General features: G+C 41.2%; 1 protein-coding gene across 3 annotated transcripts; it reads right to left on the bottom strand.

Annotated features, from left to right (window-relative positions):
* Window positions 1-318: 318 nt before the first annotated feature.
* On the bottom strand, window positions 319-26,580 carry emsy (EMSY transcriptional repressor, BRCA2 interacting). 3 transcript variants are annotated; one of them, XM_049591243.1, is made up of 20 exons: window positions 26,338-26,580; window positions 23,472-23,580; window positions 23,213-23,312; window positions 23,005-23,079; window positions 22,611-22,786; window positions 22,370-22,525; window positions 20,995-21,254; window positions 20,675-20,909; window positions 19,468-19,686; window positions 18,558-18,707; window positions 18,289-18,462; window positions 18,066-18,202; window positions 16,354-16,527; window positions 12,180-12,378; window positions 11,776-11,943; window positions 10,489-10,644; window positions 9,213-9,379; window positions 6,346-6,909; window positions 2,734-3,135; window positions 319-2,002 (listed from the first exon to the last, which is right to left on the bottom strand). In XM_049591243.1, exons 1-20 carry the CDS (start codon window positions 26,338-26,340, stop codon window positions 1,820-1,822), a joined length of 3,807 nt encoding a protein of 1,268 aa, XP_049447200.1. In that variant the 5' UTR covers window positions 26,341-26,580; the 3' UTR covers window positions 319-1,819. The 3 variants fall into 3 exon arrangements, with proteins under 3 accessions (XP_049447200.1, XP_049447201.1, XP_049447199.1); XM_049591244.1 differs by having other exon boundaries at window positions 319-1,990; window positions 2,734-3,138; XM_049591242.1 differs by having other exon boundaries at window positions 320-2,002; window positions 2,734-3,138; window positions 26,338-26,579.
* Between the last annotated feature and the right edge of the window lie 565 nt (window positions 26,581-27,145).

Here is a 27,145-nt window from a genome sequence, read left to right on the forward strand (position 1 = left end):
AAGAGCTATGTGTGTCTTCAGCCATGTTCTGTTTGGAGCCTACACGACAGGCCCTTACAAACTGCGCCCACCACCAATACAAGACAAACCCACCAACGTGTCAGTTATTTGAACCCTGCTACAACACGGCATTGTGAATAAATATGAGGCCAAGCGTAGCACTAATCCCCTTTCTAATTTAGTATACATGAACATGATTCACTTTATAAGAAACGGGATATAAACCCTAACCCTAACCACCTCTCTTTAAATGCAACATCTCATAGCTAGCTAAATGCCAACTTAGTATTATTCTTAGGGCTTTTGCTCCTGGACCAAGGGGCAAAGGGGGGTGAAAGTGGACTGAAGTGTTGGTATGGCAAACAAGTGATGTCGCTGGTGGGTGGGTCATGTAGCTGCTCCAACCGTAGCAATACCTACTCTTGGTGTGTCCGCCCTTTTGACGCATATATATTACCACCACTCTAAGCTTATGAGAGCCAGAGACGATAAATACCCTTGACTACTGGAGAGTCATTTGTCCCAAGAGTAAATGCAGATTGTAATCTTTCTTGTTAAAGACAAAAGCCAGATGTTAGAGGGTGTTGGTAGGTTTTTTGTTTTGTTTTGTTAGTGGGAAAGGGGCTTCAATCAAAACTAGATTAAAAGCTAATTGTAGTCTGATATGCAACTTAAACAAGCGTAATAGACACTGGATTCATCTTGTGTCCACCAGTTAAACCTCTGAAGTAAAAAAAAATCTGCATATTAATAGATTCTGTATTTTTCAATAAGGGTGAGGAAATCAACATATTTTAACTTAACTTTTTTTTTTGTTGAAAAATTGATCCAAATTACTTATCCAAGTAGGGTATTTGTTTTATCTTAAAACATTTTAAACTCAAGAGTGTATCAATCAGAATGACTTGAACGCAACGTCACACTATGACTCCCTCATTTCATCCAAAAGCTTATTTTGTTTGCAACCAACAAAACTTCATAAACCAACACTTTTCAGCGGGTTTATTGTGCAGATTTAATGTCTTCTTTCTTAACTAGTCGTCTAGTTTGAAAAGGTATAAAAGAAATGCATAGTTTAAACACACTATGCAGAAGCAAATGCATACTTAGTGAAATTCTCACAGCAACTCTTTGAACTCCAGAATTTATCTTACAAAAAAGGTACACTGCTTAATGTTTTTTTTTCTTTTACATCAGTTACAATGAACAGTAACACATATGTTATCCTTCCTCCAGGACTCTTTTCTGGTTCATGTTCCAAGCAGCAATTTTCAGTCTGCTCCAGCTTTGTTCTCTCTGCTGAAAACTTAAACCCCATAAGCGTTTTAAGAGATTTTACAGTTACAAAGCTGCACCTCAGTCAAAGAAAATACTGTTCATCTGGTGATAAAACCTTCAGACAAAAATTGGGGAACATGTATTTGAAATACTCTGGACATTAAACATAAATGCAGTCCTGCAGTGGTCTGATATGACTGTATGTTACTGAACATACAGTGGCACAAGGCACAGTGCCAAACCTTCCAAATAATCAATTTCATGAATGTGTGAATGTCTTACAAAGTCTGTTTGGAGAGGTGGGATTCCAACCGTCCGGGGCTGCACTAAAACTAATCCTTTCACCTCGCTCCCACATTTTACATCCAGCGCTCCTCACTGGCAATAAAAACCACATGTGCCATTAGTTGTGGTGAGGGAAAAATGCTTATTATAAACAAACTAATATTTTACACAAAAACAGAAAGCAACTTTTGCAGCCAAAACTCTTTGTCCGCCAAGTCTGAGGCCGTAAACTGGCAATGTCTCCAGCACAAAGTGGCTATGGTTGGTCGGGCGGACTGGCCGCTGTGGCCTCGTCGTTGCTGCTGTCCACCTCCTGCTCCATGGGGCTGTCCTCCTCCAGCTGCTGGCTGGTGTAGTTGGTGATCTCCAGGAAGCCGCTGGGCTCCACCACCACATTAGACTGGCTGGAGTCTGGCAAGATGGAGTACTGAGGAATCACCTGCATGCGTTAGTCACATTTAGGTTTCAGTCAATTTCCAGTGAGGTAACAAAATTTATCATGCTAATGTTTTTCTAATAGTCTATGTTGATAACCAGTGTCAGAGTCCTGCATCAGGTTGGTTACCCGCAAAAAGAAAAAGGTGGTTGCAGGTAGTATTTGTCTTAATCTTATTTCTGTGTTCAGTTCTGGGTGGGAAAACGATATGCTGCTCAAAAAATATTCATTTAAATGTACTTCCTGAATTACCGTCATTTTGAAATACATTACTTTAGTTTCAGATGTATAAAAGGTCCCAAAATGATCAGTTTAAATGTACTGACCAGCCAAATTATTTGAACAGCGCATGGTTATTACAGCATTTGCAGTGTCATGTTGGGTTGTGGATCTTGTGACAAAGGGTCAGGTTGCAGAACTAAATGACATATGTGCGGCTTGAGGGGTGGACAGACCTGTACAGGACTCAAACTAGCATCTCATCATATGAATTATGTCGCTATTTCATAAATAAATTATACATTTAATTGAAAACATGAATATCTTTTGCTCTCTTATTAACAGTACAATCTGATATATCTGTAAGCTACCATCATACCTGAAGTTCACAATGACCTGACTTATCAGTAAGTTTTAATAGAGAGATTAAATATGTGACAGACATGCTGACAAGCCTGTCTGTACCTTGAGCTCTGTGATTTATTACATACATTATTTTGTAATAAATATCTCACCTCAATGACCTCTAGGTCTTCTTTGCTCCTCTGTGCTGTGAGGCCCTGCATGCAGCTGAATTGCTGAGGCTTTGTGTGGGAGTGATGCATTGAGGCCCCAGAGCTGCTTATAAACTGGCCCGAGTCCAGCGTGCCTGACACGGCCTGGACCTCCAGGGCTTTTCCCAGTGGGCCACAGTCGCTGGAAGAATCCACCACCATGGGCTCTGTGCTCGGATCGATTTCCGCTTCCATCATGGAGATCTTCAGGATGTCCGACACCGAGGGCTTGTCTCCAGAGGGCCCAGAGCTGGACTCGGGGATCAGTTTGGCAGTGGCCTCGCCGCTGCTGAAGACCGGCGATGAATGGTGGGAGCTGCCAAATGTGATCTTGGTGACGGTGGCGCTCTGTGTGATGATTGGCTGCTGTGATGAAGATGTGTGAATGAGGAAAAAACACAGGAAATGGAAAGTGAGAAAACTCATCCCCAAGCCTCCAGGAAGTGCGCCAGACTTTGAAGATAATTTGACATAGTGGCCAAACCATGTAACTTCAACTCCTGGATCCTTTACATGATGGCATTGGGACAAAAAACCTGGTGGAAGTTTGCTGCTCAGCCAGTGTAGTCACGGGTGTGCTTGCTTTAAAGACCCAATGATGCAGAAGATCCAGGTAATTTAAACCCAGAAAGTCAAACTTTTTCATAGGTATGATAGGAATGAACAGGACCCTGCATCCAACTCTATATCCATTTCTCTTTATACATCCATGGCCATCCCCTTGGTGGTCAAAAACAATGTCAGTGTTTGTCATTATTTATTGTTATAGAAAGAAAAAAAATGGGTGGGCAAATATTAGTAGCTGGAGGGCGTGTCCGTGTTTGACTGCAGTGTTCCCACACTTTCGTTAAGAAGTTCAAAGGACTTTTCAAAGACTTTCCAGACCCAATTTCCTCAAATTCAAGGATACAATATGGCACTGTTTGATACATTGATCAAAGTTAATCACTGTCATAATACTGACAATTTTTACAATAAGAAGAATTAATTAAAATGAGAGGCAGGCTCAAATGTGAGACACATTTCATCAGTTAAAATACCAAAAGGACTTCAATTTCTGCTCTTTCACAAAATATATACAGTACAGGCCAAAAGTTTGGACACACCTTCTCATTCAATGCGTTTTCTTTATTTTCATGACTATTTACATTGTAGATTCTCACTGAAGGCATCAAAACTATGAATGAACACATGTGGAGTTATGTACTTAACAAAAAAAGGTGAAATAACTGAAAACATGTTTTATATTCTAGTTTCTTCAAAATAGCCACCCTTTGCTCTGATTACTGCTTTGCACACTCTTGGCATTCTCTCCATGAGCTTCAAGAGGTAGTCACCTGAAATGGTTTCCACTTCACAGGTGTGCCTTATCAGGGTTAATTAGTGGAATTTCTTGCTTTATCAATGGGGTTGGGACCATCAGTTGTGTTGTGCAGAAGTCAGGTTAATACACAGCCGACAGCCCTATTGGACAACTGTTAAAATTCATATTATGGCAAGAACCAATCAGCTGACTAAAGAAAAACGAGTGGCCATCATTACTTTAAGAAATGAAGGTCAGTCAGTCCGGAAAATTGCAAAAACTTTAAATGTGTCCCCAAGTGGAGTTGCAAAAACCATCAAGCGCTACAACGAAACTGGCACACATGAGGACCGACCCAGGAAAGGAAGACCAAGAGTCACCTCTGCTTCTGAGGATAAGTTCATCCGAGGCACCAGCCTCAGAAATGGCAAGGTAACAGCAGCTCAGATCAGAGACCAGATGAATGCCACACAGAGTTGTAGCAGCAGACCCATCTCTAGAACAACTGTTAAGAGGAGACTGCGCGAATCAGGCCTTCATGGTCAAATAGCTGCTAGGAAACCACTGCTAAGGAGAGGCAACAAGCAGAAGAGATTTGTTTGGGCCAAGAAACACAAGGAATGGACATTAGACCAGTGGAAATCTGTGCTTTGGTCTGTTGAGTCCAAATTTGAGATCTTTGGTTCCAACCGCCGTGTCTTTGTGAGACGCAGAAAAGGTGAACGGATGGATTCCACATGCCTGGTTCCCACTGTGAAGCATGGAGGAGGAGGTGTGATGGTGTGGGGTGTTTTGCTGGTGACACTGTTGGGGATTTATTCAAAATTGAAGGCACACTGAACCAGCATGGCTACCACAGCATCCTGCAGCGACATGCCATCCCATCCGGTTTGCGTTTAGTTGGACGATCATTTATTTTTCAACAGGACAATGACCCCAAACACACCTCCAGGCTGTGTAAGGGCTATTTGACCAAGAAGGAGAGTGATGGAGTGCTGTGGCAGATGACCTGGCCTCCACAGTCACCGGACCTGAACCCAATCGAGATGGTTTGGGGTGAGCTGGACCGCAGAGTGAAGGCAAAGGGGCCAACAAGTGCTAAACACCTCTGGGAACTCCTTCAAGACTGTTGGAAAACCATTTCAGGTGACTACCTCTTGAAGCTCATGGAGAGAATGCCAAGAGTGTGCAAAGCAGTAATCAGAGCAAAGGGTGGCTATTTTGAAGAAACTAGAATATAAAACATGTTTTCAGTTATTTCACCTTTTTTTGTTAAGTACATAACTCCACATGTGTTCATTCATAGTTTTGATGCCTTCAGTGAGAATCTACAATGTAAATAGTCATGAAAATAAAGAAAACGCATTGAATGAGAAGGTGTGTGTGGCCTGTACTGTACATTCAAGCACTTTCAATGACCCATGTTTACTTGTGTCTATTTTTAAAAACCTTCAAGGCCTTGCTGCCCCCCCCCCCCCCTCCCCAAATTCACAAACTTTCAAGGATTACAATGACCCGTAAGAGCCCTGTGACTGACAGCAACTGGCAGGCTGAGCTTCAGAACAAAGACAGGCAAATAAGAAAGAAAGCAAACTTGCCCTACAGCTTACAACACATGAGCAGACAGCATATCAAAGGCCATGTTCAGACAGACTTCAGTCCTGTGTGAAAAAAAGTCGCACTCTCATTCATTTAAATGGAGCCAGTTTGTTGACACAGCTACAGGCACCATTATTTTCTCAAGGACAACACAGGTCATGTGATTTTGTGTTATGATATACATGCATGTGTCAGAGATGTGAATGGCTCCAAGACAAAATATTAGGGCTGTTTAATCCCTATGTTTTGTGTCAAACATCAAAAACTAAAGTCCTCCATTATGTCCTTGTTATTCTGTCTGACCAACTGTCAGAATTCAATCACGGTGACAGACATACAGAGCAGCTGCTGCAGCCAGGGTTAATTTAACATAAATCAATTTGTTGCTGCTTATCAGTCTGCGGCACATGTTTTATTGTATTAACAAGGAAGGTAGGAAAAACCCCGGCACCATCACATGTACCAGTTGAGTCAGGTGCCTCGAGACAAGCTTAATTAAGATGAGTGGCAGATGTTGGGCCTAGTGTTTCTACCTCAAGGCGTTCCATTTGTAAATCCAATAAGGCATGACTTAATGCGTCTTTGTGCTTTAATCCCACAAACAAATGTCCCAAGTTGTTTATCTTTTACTACTGGCAGTGCTGCACAGCGTTGGACGTAAAATCACTCACCTGACTGGAGGCAGTCTTTTCAGTGCTGACAGGGTGGTGCGCCTGCAGTGGAGGAGGGTGGGACATGGGTGTGTGCAGAGGTCTGTGGTGGGACGTGGGTGCTTGCTGGAGCTTTGGTAGCTGCGGTGTCAACAGGGGCTTGGTTGGTGTGCCTGGGGTCGTGACCTTTGCCCCAGTTTGGGCTGGGGCAGTCAGGGGTCTGTCTTTGGGGCTCTGGGTTAAGGCCTGGGGTTTGGGCTGACTCTGCTCTCGTAGTTTTGGGAGTTTCTTAGTCAGAGCAAGAGTGGAGGGGAAGGCAGTGGAGGAAGAAGAAGGCTGGCTGATTTGAGGTTTGCTGTGCAGTTGTGGCGGCGGCTGGCTGGAGGCGGAGGTTTGCCGGCTCTGCTCGGCTTCTGCCTGGCTCGAGGGAGGCGGCTGAGCAGCTGTGGAGTGGGTGGTTTGCTTCATGGGATCTGTGGCTGGTTGGCTGGAGCGGTAAAACAAGCCCGTCTGAGGGTCCAAGGTGTCGCCTTCCAACTCGCCCACCTCTAACACAGTCTCAGTTTTACCGTGGCTGTCAGAGGGCTGAAAGATAAAGAGGACTACTGAGTTATCAAAAGGAGGATGGCACTTTACCCATCCCAGTGGCACTAACCAGGTCCATTGCAGAGGCAGGAAGATGACATGATGTGCATATATGTATAGCTAGGTGGTGTGGTGTGGGCAGAGTAAGCGACGAGGAAAGATTCTTTTCCCCCAGCCTGTTAAAGCTGGGACATGTGGTTCTGAAAGTCACCTAAGAGACACTATGACTTTTACTATAGACATGAATATAAATGAATATTAACCTTGTCATAATAACAGTAGCATATAGCCATTAATGCTATTATGTAATAGACAACCATGTTTGAGTGAATTCCAACGTTACTCAATGCTATAAGCCCATATTTGACAATGTGCTGTAATATTATCAGGCAAGGTTTTGCAACCTCGAGAACTACAGGTCCTTGGAGGCTCACAACTATTTACCAGTGGCTAAACAATCTCACACTGTTTGGATAAAGCATTAGATCCTTTTAGTTCCCCAAAACAACCCCAGATTCACCAGTGCCAATCCCACCAGCCAGCATATCTTCACATCTAACTGGGTGAACTAGGGGTTTATTTGGTTTATTCAAACCACACTTGGTGGTTGTTGGAACAGTCCAAAGATGAACCAAGATGGTTTCTGTGAGTTTCATTTTGTTTCTGACAAATCTGAATGTAGTGTGTTTTATGATGATAGAATTACTGTTTATTTAAATGGAGTCTGGTTGGTTTGATAATAGTGATTTCAGGGCTGTTTCTGGTAAAACACAAAAGATCTTGACCTTTAACAAAAAGGTCTATCTCTGTTGGGATCCTTCCAATAATCTTGTCTGACACTTAAAATAATCTGAGCCCGTCAGTAGCAAAAACAAGCACATGCCCAGTGTTCACTTTGCAGCCTGGCCGCTACTCTCGCTCAATACTGGACCAATTTCAAATGTTCCCATTATTCAGTTAGACACAAAAACATGGGCAAATGGGGTCCAGGTTGATGTGATATTATGTGGGCGTGTGCATAAATACCGACTGTGACTATGAAGATGAAACATAAGCAGTTAAACTAGTAAAATATTCGAGCTTTGGATTTAGGGCTAAGCTTATTATAGTTGTGCAAAGTGGGACAATATCATGGAAATAATATTTTGACCACATGCGCTTACTTGTCCTTAAGATATGCATACATATCTATATGCAACTCACCAAGAAGCACCTTGAGATATGCGCGATTGCGAAATTGTGTGTATTTTGGATTTTTTCTGTTCATTGATATTGTTTAAACTTGCATCTGTATTGATGTTTTATATTAACACTCTTTTCTGCTTTGTACTGCAACTGCTGCACAACAGTTTCTTCCAGGATATACAGATTTCTATTTTATCTCAAAATATTAGGGTCCATTTCCTCTTCTTAGTGGTCACAATGAATTGACGAGCCATGACCATATGATTTATTTATTTTCTAAATGAATCCTAAAATGTAAATTCTATTAAAAAAAAAAAAAAGACCTGTGACACAGTAATTAAAATAGGGACTCTGGTGTCTAGTCTAGAAATTAACTGTGAATTAATGCTAATGTGTCACAGGAGTGTTGCTTAATATTGCTGTTTGATATTAAGCTTCATTGCACTATAACCTGAGTGAAAACACCCATACGGCAGGTTTCTGTCCATTAATGCCAATGAATTAGACTGGAACTTGAACAGAGACAGTTCAAGAAAGTCACGTGCTATAAATAGAAACTATGACCTCAGGTGTTGGCAGAAGTATGACAACAGAAACTGAGGTATCTTAAAGGTCATTTCACCCAAAGTCCCCTAACCAACACTTTCTCATCTCGCTTTAGTGGTAGTCCACAGACTTCTCTGTGACCAGGTGACACTGGAACTACAGCATTTTCGACTGAAGAAACAGTTCCTATGGAAACTGTTGGCAGTGTGCTCTGTGGATTATCCAGAGTGGTTTGTGGCACTCTTTTTCAATTTTTAGAAGCATTTTTAGAGGTTGTGAGCACCACAAACAAAATTCCACATACCTCCATAGTATTGAAATGGAGGCTGTGGTCTCAAAACCCGGGAACATAATTTAAAAACTATTTTAAATCCCACTAATGAGAGGTGAGTGAATGTTTTTATACTCGGGTGAACTGGCCTGTAAAAACCAGAATAATAGATATAAACAAAAACAAGGCTAACGTCCACAATATCTGTTCAATATTTGTTCTTATTGACCAGCATGTCCATCCCAAGACAACTTTTAATCCACTTTCTGCAAATACAACAGTTTCAGACTTGTGTCCTCACCTGGCTGACGTGTGACGCGGACGTGGCTGCAGAGGAGACGGGAGCAGCTGGTTTGGTTACCATGGTAACCTGGCTGCTGATTTTGTAAGGCTTCCCCAGCTGCTGACTGGAGGACATGACCATGCTGTCGTCCTCTGCAGGTGCTCCCACTCTGCTGATGACTTTACCTGGCGGGGAAATCACAGTCGCACAATCTGATTAGCATTATTAACATGTAGGACAGGCTGAATGCAAACAGATTCACATATACACAATTATTAACAGCTGTTTTTTTCCGTCAAAGGATCAAAAAGAGAACTTGACTGTTGCGTGCTTCAGTGTCAAATTGGAGGTTTTACTTTGAAGTTTAGGCTGTACCACTGAAATTATCAGCTGCCAACCAAAAAGGAAGTGCTCAGTGTTGATAAATCATGCAAATATTTCAGATACCTCAGTACATTTACTCAAGTTCTGTACTTTGGAGGTACTAGAACTTGTGTATGTCCATGTTATGCTACATTACACTTCTACTCCACTATATTTTGGAAGCTTGTATTGTACTTTGACTCCATTACATCGATTTGACAACTTCAGTTACCTCACAGTTTAAGATTCTTAATACAAAATATGAATGAACTAATAAATTATGATGTATTAATTTGAATTAAAGTAGTCAACAGTATTTAAAGTAGCTTTGCTTCATTTTTACCAGCTGCAACATTAAAGTGATGGGCACATTGTTGCATAAATAATCCAGTTATACAATATAGTATATTGTGAAATAAGCCATTCTGCATCACGAGTACTTTTGGTATATTTTGATAGCTATATTACTTAAGAATGATTTTGAAACTTGTAACAGAGTATTTAAAGAGTAGTTAAAGATTTGCAGCCCGTTGCACCAGCTATATGTAAGTTTGCGTGTTTATTTAGACACTCCCATTAAATTTCAAGCATTTCTATTTAGGGTATATAAGTCAAGAGGTAACATGGGTGGGTGGGTGCATTCTGTCACACAGAACGTGTTGCTGATGATGCAGGTGACCAAGATGATGCGTTATTTTAGTGAGGACTTAACACTTACTAAAGGCTAGATGCAAGATTTATGTCGTAACTTTTTGGGACTTTGTCAGCTGGTGCAACCCTTAAAATATTCGTAGTGACCTGACTTAGAAATCGAGCTGTAACTAAGCTACATTTGAACTTGCACATAGCTGGTGCAACCCAGAGCTGAGCACTTCTTCCGACACTGATATATTTCAAACAGTACGCCACGAAGCAGACCGGAGGGGTGTACCTGCTGTGACGTATTCAGTGCTGGGCTCAGCCTCTGAGGTGGAGGGCCTTGGGGACTCCGGGCTGGGCTTCTTCTCCTGGGCCAGCTGGATGGGCACAGCCATCTGGCTCAGGTCGATGGTGTGCTGTCTGGGTTTGGCCTCTCCCTTCTCCTTCACTGCCGGGAAGGTTTTAGCGAAGGGTCATCAAGTGAGTGACAACAATTAGGGATGCACCTGTTGTGAAATTCGGTGCCTAGACCAATGTTGAATTTGAAATAATTTGGCCAATAGCTAATACCAATGTTTTGTTGTTTTTGGTGTTACTTATCCCCCCTCTTGTGCCAGGAGAACTAAGAAAACTCCATTATAAAACAAGATAACTGAACTGTTCCAAAGTCTTTCAGTCTTTCATCACACGGTCTTTGAATGAGCACAGATTCAATCATACAAATTTATGAAACAACCTACAAAAATATATCATAATTCCCTCTAATATCTTTTTTTTTTACTGCTGTGAAAACCTACAAATTTGCCAAAAACTAATTTTTACAAGATTACACTGAACACATTTACCTTCACCCAATGCTCATTTTTAATAAATAGACCTTGAACGCATCGTAATATAACTCAGAGCAACCTCTGTAAGCAGTCAATTCAGGCCAACGGCTGCTAATAGCTAACAGCTAACATTAACTAGCTCTCCTCCTGCTGATGTGAACACAAATTTGTTGCTCACAATATACCATTGTCAGGGAAACAATAGGAACCTTGTTCTCTGTGCAGTTGAGGTAAAGTAGGGCCACAAGGCATTTTTAAAATAATAGACGTTAACAGTGGTCAATACATTTATTAATAAGTGGATCCGTTGAACTGTTCTGGTTTCATACACTCAATCACATGTACATCATCTGGGAATTTACAGTCAGGACTATAGGGGAATGTCATTGGAATTTTTGTACCTTTGTTTTATCAGTCTAAAAATTGTTTCCACCTTGAAATATAACATGGGAATCTATAACACTTCCCATCTACTCACCCAGTTCCACAGGTTTGTAGTCTAATGAGCTTATTGTGAAAGCAAAGCCTGAGGCAAAAACATGATGACTGTCGGTCACTGGCGTTTTGGTCTGGTATGTTTGTTTGACAATAGAGTTTCGATATAGGTTTAAATCTGCTTTGCCTAAGCTGTCCAAGCAAAGGACGGATGATTCTTAGTACTCAGCATGTGTACAGGTGAAAACCCCCTCCCACCCGTTTCCCATCTTTCTGGTTTACATTTGCAGCCTTTCCGTGACATAAAGGCTCACCTGTTGTCTGTTGCAGCTCCAGCAGGGCTTTGATGGTGGAAGTGGCGGACTGGGATTCCCCGCCAGACACTTCCTGGTAGATAATAGTGGGGCTGGACTCAACAGATATTTCCTGCTCTGTCCAATCCTGCTCTCTGGAGGACACCACATGCACTACAGGCTGAGGCTCTGAGGATAGAAAACAGGAAACAGGGAAAACAATGTGGGACAGTTTGTGAGGAACACAAATATGCATCGGGTTAGGGTTATTTCCACATCAAACTCTTGTCTAATGAAATTTCAAAACAAACGGCCAATAATGTTCCCATTTAGACAAAACATATCCAGAAGAGTTGAGTACTAGCAGCTGATTCATCTGACCTCACTGTCTCTTGTCTCTAAGGGAAAGCGGAAGGGAAGTTTACCTTGAGCGCTGCCATGAGAGGCCTCGCTGGCTAGGCTGCCCCCTGGCTCGTCCTTTGTGGACCCATCCTGGCCTGAGGTCTGTCCCTGCCCCCCGATGTCTACTGAGCGGGACACCTGCTGCAGCGTCTCAGTGACCAGCTGCCGGGTCTGTTCGCTCACCACCGCCGTCTGGAAGACGGGTTTGGGCTTGATGAGAACCTGGAAGGAAGCCCAAAGAAACAAACATTGTTGGGTAAAACAGTGGTTCCCATTAAAATGTGTCAATTAGGGATGACTCTGAACAGTCGACTATTCAACGTAAGGAGCCCCATTCCACTGCCCATCCATTTTCATCTGCTTATACGGGGCCCGGTCGCGGGGGCAGCAGTCCATGCAAAGCACCCTAGACGTCCTTCTCCTCAGCGATGCTTTCCAGCTCCTACTGGGGGACCCCAAGGCGTCCCCGGGCCAGATGAGATATGTAATCCCTCCAGTGTGTTCTTGGTCCGCCTTGGGGCCTCCTACCAGTGAGATGTGCCGAAACACATCTAACGGGAGGCGACTGCCAATCTTAAAGTTGGATTGTCACAGCTGCAGAAAAATATGGTTATGATTTCATTTGATTTGATCTGATTTGACGTCATTATCAGAGACAATATGTAATTTGTCTTGTGTACAAAGACGTCAACTGTTTAACATACACATAAATACAAAACATTTAACCAAATGACAGAGCCATAGTACAAATGCTACAAATCACATTAGATGTTACCTACAAACACATAGTGGTCCTGGCTGGTATTGTCAATGATTCATACTGTCCTTCTTCTTGTAGTGGCAGAAGCTTAATGTTTCAGTCATTACTTTTAAGGATATATATCTTTTCTCTGCTCCCTTGCTAATTAGTTTCACCCATTGTCAATCACTGCAGGCGGTATTTCGGCTGACTCAGGCTGGTGGGAGGCGATTCTTGTGTGATTGGCTTGTCGTAGGTGGTAATTTATCGGTTACTGTGACAGATATAATAGGGATCAGATTCACATCAATTTGCAACCCTATTTATGTGTTTATCCACTGCTTAAACACATAATATACATGTATTTTCTTATCAAATTAGCTCAGCTACTCCAGAGTAGTTCATACTCTGGCAACTACAGAAGTTCCCCCTGTGTATGATGATATTGAAGATTTCCTGTTCATAAATGTCAATAACTAAGTCACATTTCCATCTGCTTTGTTGTTTGTTCAGTAAGTCAACAAGTTAAAAATCTTTTGTAAACAGGTGCCATTTTCGTCACTGGAAAATGATTCACAGCGTTGATCTCAAAATGTAGTTTAAAATGTGACGGGATCTTCTCATTGTTGTTGCTGTTTTGGCAGGTCATGTTTGTGGTTTGGCTGAAACTGCACAGCGGATCATCACTGTGGGTGTTGAATACAGTACATATAGTATGTGTATACTGTGCTGCAGAGCTTCCCCTTGATGGCTAAAAACAGAAAGTGAATTCTGGCTATATTTAGACTGAAGTGATGAAATTGAAACTATGACATACTGTTCGTGAATGCGAATGAAAATTTTGTTGCGGTATTTAAATAAATATTTTCGGACAAGATGCTCATTGTGACGACCTAAAGGCAAAAAGATGTTTATATAGACACTAATTTCCTTAATCCCTCGCTGCCTCAAATGTATGAAGGTATTAAAGCAGCATAATGGAAATTAACATTTTAGAATTCACCCTCTCAGAATATATTCAGACACCTGTGTCATGAATTCAAATTCCCCTGAAAAGATTTAGACAGAAATATTGGGGAAGACTGGGGCAGTTTACTATCACCTCAGTGGGTGTTTCCTTTTAAATTTAATACACACACTTTCAAATCCCACGTTAGGGATTCTTGGTACTTGTCAGAAATATATGAATTTCTCCAGAACCAATCAGGTCTTGTTAAGTTGTTAAAAACAGACATCCCCAAAAAATCCCCAGGAACTGAAAGAAACACCTACTATGGCTGCTGGTTTCATTGTATAGGCCATTAAACAGTAAGTGGCAGTGCTGGGCACTGATTAGAAAATGCAGAGTACACATTAGTGTTTGATTTGTGGAAATATATCAATTCTGAATATTCAAAACAGTTTCAATTCTCATTTTCTGCAGTATTGATACTCTGGTACCAGCTACATTTTTCGCTCTCTCTTATTGTTCATGTTTACTACAGACATTCTGATGTTTTCTGCCACTAACCAAGACAAGGAAACTTGTCATATTACAGCCTTGTTAAATGTCTGTTTTAATACGCATTTTAAATGGTTTTCGGAAATGGAATTGAATATTGATATTTTTTAGGTAATGTGTCGCAGTTAGAAATTCCAGCATCATGGTGACATTATTACACATTAAATGCAGAAACAATTTTTTTTTTAATCCAATAGACAAGATTTTTGGAGTGTCTCTCTCTGGGGCCGTACACATGCCACAGGCCGTTTTTTTGCACCCTCAAATTTATTATTTTCAATGTAGACGCACAGCAGGTGCGGCTCAAACGGTGACACCACATGTCATGTGACGAGGAACAACCAATCACAGCTGGCACGTACCTTTCCCTTCTTCCGTAAACATCAGTCTGAGATAAATATGGAGGAGAAGTTCATTGCAGGGCTGTCAGAGCTTTGCATCTGTCCCATTTGTGGCCTAATACACACTTACAAAAAAACCCACCTGGAAACAGATCAGCTCTGCACTCAGCATTTCTGGTAAGTAGGCTATGATACGGTGCTGGATATGGTTGCTTAGCTGCCTCAGAAACAGCCTGCCTCCATGCCCTTGAAAGTTGGCACAGAGTAGCACCCAGCACCCGACCTCACTTTTTCCAGGCGGTTAAAGAAGCGGCATGTGTACTGCCCCGCTTATGACCACTTTGCTGTCTCTTTAACAAAGCCATCACAGTTATTACAACTGGACACATTAATGTTGCTCTGTGTCTCAGTGTTGGCTTTACAGCTTACCCCACTGCCACAAGAAACCACAATTAATTCAGGTTTAATATAACGTGTCAGAAACATGATCCTGTTACAGGAGACAAACACTGCTGCTCTTTCAGGTCAAACAGCTGCAGAATACAGATTGCTGTCAGTCTGCCTGGCTCATCCAACTGACAACACTCAGTTCAAGACTCATTTCTCTCCCTGAATGAGGGGAAGTAAATGGAGGAAGAGGAAAGGTCAGTGTCAAAGCCCCAGTATACCTTTGTCCACTTAAAGAAATGGGGATTTCTCTGTTTTGTTTTTAAAGGTTTGCTTTAATTGTTAGATCTAACTTCTCCAGAAAATACCCAGTGGAGCTGTCATCAGATCAATGACTGAATGCATCACGCAGATGAAAGCAGAAGTTTCCTTCCTCAGAAGACAAAAATGAGCAATGCGAAAGAAGCTTTTGACTTTTTGTGACGTTTTTCCTGAAATTAAAACTGCACTTTTGTAATGACTTCAGTATCTTTGCAAAAAAGAGAGCATATGTGGCTGCTGAGAGAAGAGGTGCTGCACCCACAGCATTTTTCAGAGTTCTTCGGCATTTTCGTGGGGCCGCCCCGAGCTCTTTTAGTTGAAAATGGTGTCGTCACTGTCACTATTTTACTGTCTACCCTGAGCCGTACCATATGTCAGTCGGAAACTATCACAACAAAGACAGCCCATTTAGGGGAGCAAATCAGCCAGACACTGAATGTTGTGCTTTTAACACTGTATGCGTTGTAAGATTATAGAAACAAAACCCATGTGCAGCGCTTCATCCCACACCCACAGTTCCCCAGCCTCCTGCCAGTGTATTTCTGCCAGACAAAAACACCATATGGACACCCATCCTTAATCATGTTTAGAAGACATACACTTGTGGCTACTTGATGTCAGTCAGAAGGTCATATGAATATCCACTGGATGTTTGTCACATGATAACCTCACTGGACTGTGGTTAACCAGGATCTAATGATGACAACAATTTAATTTCAAGCCTTAAAACCACTACGAGTGGAAAATTCCCACAGTGGTGAGTAGAATATCTCAGAGCTGAAGATCTTGGGAAAACGCTGTAATAATTAAAAGGTTGGAAGGGTAATTTTTTATAAATAAAGAGAGGAAAATAAAGACGAAAAGTGCAAAAACAAAGAGAAACGTTTGACAAGCTGGTGGTGCCTCACCTGTGTTTTGCCCTGCTGGCCGTAAACGATCTTTGTTGGGATGATCTTGGTGGCAGTGGACTGGGATCCAGAGCTCATGCCTTTGGGCTGGGTGACAATCATCTTGGTAATGGGTCTGGAGGCAGTGATGATCGCTGGTTTTGTCCCCTGAACAGCCTGCAGGGCCTTCTCACCCTGTAAAACATACAGTTTACAACAACTGAGTACAAACAGCAGCAGCAGCGTAGAAGAAAACCCCTGAGATGTACAGTCAGTACTGTCAAATTAAAATACTTGTGTTCAACAAAGTGATAATGATAGGTCTCTGTAACCTGAATTTGAGTCTATATGGCCATCACAGTTCATAGAAAATTTCAATTTAAATGTATGAATTTGCAAAAATACTGCTTTGTGCTAAGCTAAGCTAACCAGATGCTGGCTGTTTCATATTAACATATCAAATAGATACGATTGTTATCAAACTGAACATCTAACTCGCCACCAGAAAGCAAATGTGCCAAAAATGTCATACTATTCCCTTAAAAACTCACAAGCGTATTACTGTATTTAATAAATTTAAAACTCCGAATCCAGGAAATGTAATATATTAAATTGTTTAAAGGGCCTCCATATAAGATTTAAAGGTTTACAACTTTGGCGACACCTAGTGGTGTGTCAAAAACAGTGACACAGTAAATACATGGGCTGAAATCAACACACAAGCTGCAGATTTGCTATACAAAAAAGTCAACAAACAAACATTTATTCCTTCACAATAATTTGAAAGATTATTTTGTATATTAACGGCCATTTTCACTATAGAGTTTGATAGTCATTCCAAAGCCTATGTTTGTTATGTATTGTTTGGTCTGACTAACAGCCCAAAACCTGAAGATATTAAGGTAACTATCATAGAGGAGTGGGAAACTAGAAGATATTTAGATTAGTGCCCTAGTATTTGGCTCATGTAACGATTATAAATGGGTTTAAAGACAGATTTGAGCTGTTTCGGTGTCAATGTGAGTTTGTTGGGACCATTAAACATTGTTGGCAAATTAAAATTTGTATTCTTAAGGTAGATTCTTTTTGTGATTACTGTAATATAATAATTTAATGCAAGTGTTTAAACATGGAAGTTATTTAAAATGCTCATCCCTACATGCAAACATTTTTTGTCTATGAACAAACACTTATGCTGCACAAATAATTGAAATGATTATTTCATTTATTTACAGCCATTTTCAATATTAAGCTATTGCTTGTTTTCTCGATTAATTGTTTGATCGTCGTTCCCAAAGTCCAAGTTGGTTATATCTCATTTGGTCCAACCAACAGTCCAAACCAGAAGTTACTAAGTTAAATATCAGGGAAGAAGGAAAAGTAAAAAATGTTTAGGAATGGGCATTATTTTAATCTACTGATTATTTTCTTGACTGTTTGGTCTTTGTTTACAGAGCCTATGTTGGTGTTGTCTTATTTTGTCCTACCAACAGTCCAAAGATATTAAGTAACATATCATAGAGGAATAGGAAAACTAGAAAATATTCAGCTTTGTGAAGCATGAACAAGTGATTAATAACCCAAACTCTCAATAATATTCTCTAAAAAAAATTCACAATATATCAGATCTTTTGCCACATTCTCACAGATCAAAACACTTATAGCGTGTAATGTTTTGTCTGTCTTTGGAAGGATTACTGATCAATAAAACATCATAAGAGCGTTCGACTGACCCCGGCATTTAAAAGTGTGGTGACCACGTTCTTGCCAGGTAGTCCTTGGATGGTCGCCCCCTTCCCTGTGGTTTTCTGAACCACAATGACATTTGGCTTGGAGGTCATGGGGATGGTGGTGATCTTAGTCGTTGTGCCTGTTGCAGAGGGGAGACAATATTTTATCAAAGCATACCTGATTATGTAAAATCACAGCAATGGCCATCTCTGTCCATTAACTCACCGGAGACGATGTTACTGCTGATGATCTTCCCACCCAGAGTAGCCAGAGACTTTGGCACCACTGTAATGATGCTGCCGCTGGTGGTCTTGACGTAGGTGGTCCCACCACTGGAGGCTGATATTCTGGCACCGAGGCTGGGGCTAACAGTTGGTCTCGTATAGGTGGTCTGGGTAGCTGCATACAAAAATATAGTTTTACTATTTAAGAATTTGGTCTGGTTATCAAGCCCTAGTGCTTTGTTGAGTATAGGTGAGTTTGGCATCCCTCACCTGTGGGCTGAGTGACCAGTTTGGTGGTCATAATGGCTCCGTTGCTACTGACGACCATGATGGGGGACGAGCTGCTGCTGGACAACGCCACTGATGAAGGCTTAGGCAGGATTTTGCTGGGCTGAACCTGCTGAGTGATTATCTTGACCCCTGTGCAGACAAACAAAGGAAAAAACACTCACATCAAGAACTTCAGTTCGACCAATAATCAGTCATGTTGTGTATGTTCTTAAAAGGCTGGTGCACTGAGGGTCCCTTGTGGTTTTAAAGGAATAGTTCACCCAAAAACAATATAGGTTTTTTTTTTTTAGGTCCCAGGTAAAGTTTGCTAATGAATGGTTTTGGGGGAAGTATTCTTTTAAAGAGAGAGGAGCACCTGAAAAATGAAAGCAGATCAGTGCAAACAGACTTCAATGGAGTCTAAATGACAGACAGCAAAAAATGTTAGAAAACCTCTGGGGAAAAAAAAAATCCTGTGCAGCATTATCAAAGTCTTCTATTCATTTTGGCTCATGGAAACCCAAACATAACTATTTTAACTAAACTGTTGCCTAACAAAATCTTTCCCGGGAAGGAATTTGTTGTACGCATATAACAACAATAAGAAGACAGAAATCTGTTTGCACTGATGTGCTTTCATTTTTTTTGGCACTTCACTCTCCTTAACGCCGTTGGATAGCAGACTTTTTCCTAGGACCAAGAAGAGCCAAGGGAGGTGAGTACTATATACCATTATATTGTTTTTGGGTGAACTGTTCCTTTAATGTCTAAGAAGAAAATATTTATGAACGCTACCTTTATCATTGGCAAAAATAAAGTTATTTTGCAAAAAAAAAAAAAAAACCCTCAAGAGAATAACTGAAATGAAACTAAAGGGAGATAAAGAAAGACTGATGGAACGCAGGCTTACCGGACTCCTGTTTGATCTGAATGGTGGGCTTGGAACCTGGTGAGGTGGAGGTGGTCTGGGTCTGGCTTACACTACACGCTCCCATAGATGAGCCCTGCTGCAGCTGTTTGGGTGACTGCTGTTTGGGGAACTGGGCCAGGATCTGAGCCGGTGACCCCACCAGGGTTTTAGGGGAAGGAAGTCTGGCTGAAGCCACCTTCACTGCAGCTGAAGCAGCACCTACAACAGTGAACACAGAACTGTTATGCTAACACAGCTAGCTGCTCAAACATTTTGGCAACAGGATTTCAGAGGTCAAAGTGAAACAAAAAGAGCAAATGTTTTTAAGTCTTTTCACACAGATGGATTGTAAAGTAACTTTTCTTTAAAACTGTGCCATCAAGATTACTTTAACTTGGTGTTTGGACAGAACGTTTGCTGTGTGAAGTAAAATTCATCCATAACACGTCGATTACAATGCCAGAAATTTGATCCAGCCTCCAAATGAAATTGGAATATGTAAACTGTAAATATGAAAACAAACAGCAGATTAAGCAATACTAAAAAATAATTAATTAACTGCTATATGAATCAGATTTAAATATGAACCTCCATCCTAACTGCATTCTCTGAGAGACATTGGTATAGTCCGTGTAACCAAAGAAGATTAAATCTAACAAGACACTGCATTACTTGGTGTGACATTTAGAGCTTTGATTCTTTGCCTGAACTGAATTAGGCGTGACCTGAACTGCCTGGTTTGGGCCATAACTTTTCACCATCTCCTTGATCTTGAATCGAGTTGGATTGTTGCTAATTTCCTGATATTACAGCGTTCTGTTTTCATAGGAATTAACAAACCGTTAAGTTTAACTTTCACTGCACTTGGCAAAGTAACACTCCATCTTTAGAGTACACTCTGCTGTTCGGAGATCTCTATATTCCAGCAGTGCAGTTCAGCTCTGTGGAGATTTTTATATCCCTTAAACTCTACTCTGAGCAGGTGATGTTTTCAGACAAAAAGCTTTTTCTTAGGAGTTGGCTGAGACCAAAATCAGAGCTAAAACAGAGTGAGTATTACACTTGAGTTCATTCCATGATTCCAAATAAATGAAGCAATACTAGACTGCTGATTGGAGTTTGAGGCTAATTCACTCATTCTCTCTGTGTGTTTTAAGGTTCCCCATACGGGACACGTTAGTTATGTTGGTGCAGACGAAGGACCTACATGTTGCTACAGTTGACATGACTGTTGAGGGCGTAGAGGAGACCACTGTGGTCACTGCGATAGTGTTGGAAGAAGGGCTGGAGCTGGCTGGAAAGACCACCGTCTGTTTCTGGGAGGGTGTAGTCAGAATGGAGGTGGAGACCAGCTTGGATAGAGCGGCATTATTGTGAGCGTGAGACTTGGACAGGATGTTGGGCACAAAGTTGGAGCTGGGAGAAGTCGTCACGATGATCACCTGAATGAAGACGAGATATTTGTAACGCTGAAATATTGTGAGGAGGGATGTGTTGAGGAAGCATACGTGAAGAAGCATGTCTGACCTTCTGCGTGGTGGTGCTGGTAGTCTGGATGGTAGGCTTGGTGAAGGTGATCTTCACGGGGGACAAGTGGGGTGGCAGCGAGTTGGCGATGCTCTGCATGATGTTGCTCATCTTGGGGCTGCCGCTCACTGGCACTGTGATGTTCTTGGATACCGGCGGGGTAACCTTGGCAACCTCCTTAAGCATCACCGGCGACGAGCTGGACGAGTTGGTCCGCCGTCGCTTACGAGGCTTCTCGTCCTCGTCAGAACAACTCACACCTGTGAGGGAAATGGAGGACAGAAGTTGAGGATAATTTTCTTGATTAAATGTTTGGTCTATAAAACATAAGAAAATGGTGAGTAGGTATAGCTACAGCTGGAGCTGCTACGTGTGAAGGTGAACTCATTGTGGAATGTTATGTCACAGGCATCTTCGTCGCTAGATAATGCCTGAATTAGCTAAGCGCTAACATTTTTAGCAGGTATAATGTTTATGTGTGTACAAAATGTCATGGCGCGCCATCCAAATAGTTTTTGAGATATTTCAGTCTGGATAAAAATGGTCCCACATCCCCGGAGCCTGGAGCTAAACAAAGCTCAAGATTATTATATCGTCCATCTGTAATGATGTCCCTTCCACAATACTTCATGTAGTGTTTCCCAAATTGCACATCAGGCAGCAGACTCATGACCAAAGTTATTTACCTGTAGAGAGTTACTTATTACCTACTGATGTTACTGAGCTGCCTCAGTTGCTGTCCACTGTTATGAATGTTGTCATCCCCACCACATTGCATCATGGGATATTTGTGTCCACTGCTTCCCCAGAAATAGTATGCAATTCACGTCCTATTGGTATCTGTTTGAGGTTGCAGACGTACTTAAGCATCTCACATACTGTTTTAGCCTATTAAATAGCATGCTAGTATGGAATGTCAGATGTAGCCTAAGATTAAAATAAAATATAATTCTCATTACGCCTCCACTGTCAATAATGTGCAGACACATTTCTCATCCCCTTCCTAAGTCAGCCTGTTAGACACTGCTCATACCAGTTGTGTATCATGCTCGCTCACATTGGCAGCAGATGCCTGTGGAATTGTCAAATTCAATCCAACAGATCCTTAGAAATGCTGTGTTTAGGAAATGTTGATCCCAGCCAGTATAAAGTCTGCACTGTGGGGAGAATTTCTGAATCATCTGTTCTGTGGCACGCTTGAGCCATCAAACACTGAAAGCTATGAGTTTCCATGGAGGCATTAGGTTTGTTCTTGACACAGGAATGGGATTAGTAATCAGTAAACAAGCCTTGTAGTGCCCTTTTAGGCCGATCAGTGTTAAAATGCCTGATCAGAGCAGAAATTTAGATTGATCTGATGATGGCTGACACTCACTTTTCACATAGACCGTGCTCCCGCTGGGCAGCACCACCACATTGGATGAAGGGCTGGGAGGTCTTGGTGATTTCACAGTCGCTCCTATGGTGCCGCTGGTTGCTGTAGCGCTGGTGGAGGTGCAGGTGGTGCTTGTGTAGGAGTAGCATACAACCACTGCAGGGAGGAAATTAAATATGTCATTCAACATCTTATCTGATTTGAAACACCCTCAGTTGAATGCAAAGTGATGCTGGCCCACCTTCTTTGTTTCCCGTTTCAGCTGGCAACAGCAGGGATGCATTCTGATTGGCTGTGGCACTGGCCACAGCATTAGCAGTCACAGTAAAGGCTGTCTGAGGGACCAGCCTCGGCATCAAGGGAACAAGCCGGCGTCCTTCAATGGACCATTCAGACGAGCTGTTAGGACCTGACATGCTGGGAAAAAAAGTTGTGCACTGTTCAGTACTCAGACGTTTGTTTTTAAAACAACAGTTCCCAGTTTCCATAAGTTGCTCATTGTTGCAGAAATCAACATGCTGGGAAGTGAATACATAAATTGACAAATTAATCTGATTCTTTGCTATGTCACTTGACATACTGTAAGATACTGCACATGATGAATGACATTTTTACATGGTCGATTATACACTTACTGATATGCAATGGTGGTGAGGCGTTCATCATTGACAGCCCTGCGGACTTCTGCACGATGGCGCTCTGTTGAGATACTGGGAGGATGGGGGGGGATGTAGGTGAACGAAAAGGGACAGCAGATTTTAAATAAAGCAAAGTGTGTGTGCAAAAACTGGACAAATTGCTTCTCTGAATCATCAAGTTTTAGAGTATGTAGGAAACAATTACCCAAGAATTTTAGTGAGTTCTCCCAGCAGATCCTTCTTGTCCTTTGTCAGGTCTCCTTGGGCTCGCAGGGCACTGATAACCCCAGCGTAAGCCTCCAGCTCTGATAAACAATGAAAAGGATGTGAGTTCAATCTGAAAAACTCAAGAATGAATTTCTTGTCCTGATTAAGATTACGGTCACAACTTAGTTGCATAAACAAAGTGTATAAAATGCTGCTTGATGGTTGTCCAATATTTAATTTGTGTTGCATGAACTTACCCAGTTTGCGGAGAATTCTTTTGCACTCATCCCTGCCCAGGTCAAGGATGGTGGGCCATACCACAGGCATGGTACCAGTCAGCACTGGTTTCTCCAGCTGAATCATGGGCTAAGTGGTGAGTGAACAACATAATGAAAGATTAGACAACTTTTTAGCATAAACAATATCATATAACCAAAAATGAGAAACACTATTGTGGGATTACAACACTGTTCATCTTTCAAACACTGGTAATCTGTTACTGATGAACACACAGCTGAATGATTCAGTTACATTATGTGACTTTATACTCTCCAAATGACAGTTGCTGAAAACTCCATCTCATTCTCTGTTAGGTTATTTGTTTTTAAAAGCAGTTGAATAAACTTAAAGTTCTATCAGCTCTTAAAAAATAAGAAATAGTGAATATAAAGTGTATGTTCACATTGGTATTATATTGTTTTGGACAAAAAATAAGTTTAAAAATGAGAGAAATTAGAAATAGGAGCTCATTAAGATACACTGAAGGCATCAACAGAGTCTTCTAGGAAAGTTTACAAATCTACAATCGGCAACTGGGATGTAGTTAAAAAATAAGATAAGATATTCTGTACTGTCATAATGTCAGCAAATCCCTAAAAACGTGTTTGTCTGTTAAATGATCACAAATCTAAAACATTAGGTCCAATCTTAAAAAACGCTCAGTAATTTCCTAAAAAGGCTGCCCACTGTATTTTTTAGCAAATGTCACTCAAATAGGATTTAATACCACAATTGTTGGAGACTATTTTGTAAAGCTGATTAATATACTGAACAAAAATTCAAGCGTTACACTTTTGTTTTTGCCCCTATTTTTCACAGGTTTAAGTTAAGACTTTTTATGCACTTAATATTTCTCTCAAAGTTTGGTTGCAAATTTGTTAAAATCCAAGTTAGTGAGCACTTCTCCTTTTCCAAGATAATCCATCCACCTGACAGGTGTGGTATATCAAGATACTGATTAAACAGCATCATTACTACAGGTGTGCCAGGCCACTCTAAAATGTGCTGTTTGATCACACAACACAGCACCACTGATGTCCCAAGTTTTGAGGGAGTGTCTCATTGACATGCTGACTGCAGGAATGTCCACCAGAGCTGTTGCCCATGAACTGGATGTTCATTTCACTACCATAAGACATCTCCAATGTCATTTACGTGAATTTGGCAGTACATTCAACCAGCCTCACAACTGTGGACCACATATAACCACACCAGTTCAGGATCTTCAAATCCAGCGTCTTCACCTGCAAGATTGCCCGGGACCAGCTATCCAAACAGCTGATGCAAGAATTGGGTTGCACAACTGAAGAATTTGGCTCGAAACCATCTCAGGGAAGCTCATCTGCATACCTGTCATTCTCAGCAGCTTGTCATAACTGACTTGTGCTATTGTGAGGCCGGTTGGATGTACTGCCAAATTCACACAGATCACATTGAAGACATCTTAGAGTAGTGAAATGAACATTCTGTTCACGGGCAACAACTCTGGTGGATATACCTGCAGTCAGCATACCTGTGAAATAACAATGTTGTGTGCTAATTTGGATTTTAACAAATTTGCAACCAAACTTGAGAGAAATATTAAGTGCATAAAAAAGTCTTGGATCTTTAACTTAAACCTGTGAAAATGTGAGCAAAAACAAGTGTTGCATTTAAACTTTTGTTCAGTGTATGTGAGTGTATATACATATATACACATATATATATATGTCGTGCACTAACGAGTATTTCTGAAAGCAGGGATGTGCATGTAGGCTTGACTTAGAATAAAACTTACAGACGTTGGCTACTCAGACACTACGTTAGTCAGGATCGAGTCAGTGCAGGTACTGGACTTTACATGAAATTTGATATAGGGATGCACAATTATTGGCTTTAAAATGAACTATTAGAATTGGCCAACATGCTTTTTCTTATTTTGCATGATAAATTAATATCACATACACTGAAAAGCATTGTATTTCATGTCTCCATCTGCTGGTGGGCCATTACAATAAGAGTGTGCATGCATAATATGATGTTAATTCCACCACAGAAGAGACTTGATGATCACTAAAATGAGATGGGGGGAAAAAGTGGATATAACGATATTGATATCTATTGGTAATCAGCCAAATGAGATGTTATATATCAGATTGGATATCTGCAAAAAACCCAATATCATGCATCCCTAATCAGAAAGCATGAAGAACAATACAGAGGAAATGATGCCAAACTCCATTTACAATTCCCGCAGTCTTATTACAGCGTGTTAAATGGCACTAATTAATCAGGAAGCTAGGACAGGAGCCTGCTGGCCATGTCTGTTACAGAATACAAGTCAAAAGGGTCACATCTGTTTCAATAAAGATCTAACTTTGTGTTTACACTGACCAGTACCGCCCACCACTGGGCATCTCAGTAACTCCGGAACAAAGTGGGCGTACAAGGCCAACCACACACAAAAATGGAGACTGTGTCCAATTCAAATGCTCCTTGAAGAACAAATTGTATGCAGAAAGCAACAGAAGGATGTAATTATTACCAATATTGCGTTTTTTAGCTACCAGGTTCCGATATTTAACTACATGCAAAGAAACATTTAGCTGCTCTATTTTCTGAGGCAGATTCTGTCAACACCACGGTAAACGGGGCGCGTACCGAGTCTGCGCTTTCATCGAGTTGTCCCATGCACATATACAAGATAACGTTAAAATACATTCGCAAATATGTCCAGAATACGGCGTTAGATCTTAGCAAGCCAGTGGCATTACATTTTTGGTTAATCGCGTACTGAAAACCTTCGCAATGGATGTTAGCTTAGCTGTACGCTAGCTGCTCCTATGAGCCAAATCAATGTCTTACCATCCGTTAGCAGGGCAACTTCAAGGCCTTGGTTCTTCCGAGATCCCAGCAAACATGGCTGACCATAAGACTTTTAGCTAAACTACCACATCGTGCAGTTATTCTCCAATAAACCGCGGCAAAGAAAACTAAAGTTAAACTGCTGAAATGGCTCGATCTACCCGAAGATGTCCTGGTGTTTACGTTGTCTGCTAGCTAGCTGCGGCTGGCCTGTGGATGGATGGATGGGTTTCTTCTTCGTGTGATGTATTAGGATACTGCCTCTTCTTCTCGGCAGGCGCAGTCCTGCCACCTACAGATAGATAGGTGGAATAGCAGCCAAACCACAATCACGAAACAAACAAATAGCAAAATATGTGATAAATATATAATAACTAAAGTCTTCATTAGAATCAGAATAAGTTTCTCATAATTATTAAGCAGTGTAAATGCGTAACAACATGTGAAACAACTCAGACATCTGAAACAAGACAAGGGATCCAACCAAGACACTGCATTTTTATACAAGCCATAAAGTAAGAAACAGCTTGTTTAATCTGTAACAATGCATCAAATTTAACTTGAATTTATTTATTTATTTATTCATTTTACAAAAAATAAAATCTTGATATAGTTTTCAGATTAATGTAGTGGAGTAAAAAACAAAAACAATATTGCATTCTGAAATGGAGTACAGAAATTATGAAGTAGCATAAAATGCACGTCAAGTACCTCAAAATTGTACTTAAGTACAGTACTTGAGTAAATGTACTTTCCATCACTGGTTGTGTAGTAATTAAGGACTGCAGGTAACAGGTGAAAAAGAGAG

Source organism: Epinephelus fuscoguttatus, linkage group LG12, assembly GCF_011397635.1.
Source record: "Epinephelus fuscoguttatus linkage group LG12, E.fuscoguttatus.final_Chr_v1".
Lineage (NCBI taxonomy): Eukaryota > Metazoa > Chordata > Actinopteri > Perciformes > Serranidae > Epinephelus > Epinephelus fuscoguttatus.

Bases quoted from the DNA above. Each gene is read 5' to 3' on its own strand.
- emsy (XM_049591242.1), bottom strand. The intron at 22,526-22,610 runs GTGGGCCAGCAT...TCCTCCCTGCAG, and splicing joins TGAAACGGGAAACAAAGAAG to TGGTTGTATGCTACTCCTAC. The intron at 11,944-12,179 runs GTAAACTTCCCT...TTCTATCCTCAG, and splicing joins CTCTCATGGCAGCGCTCAAG to AGCCTCAGCCTGTAGTGCAT.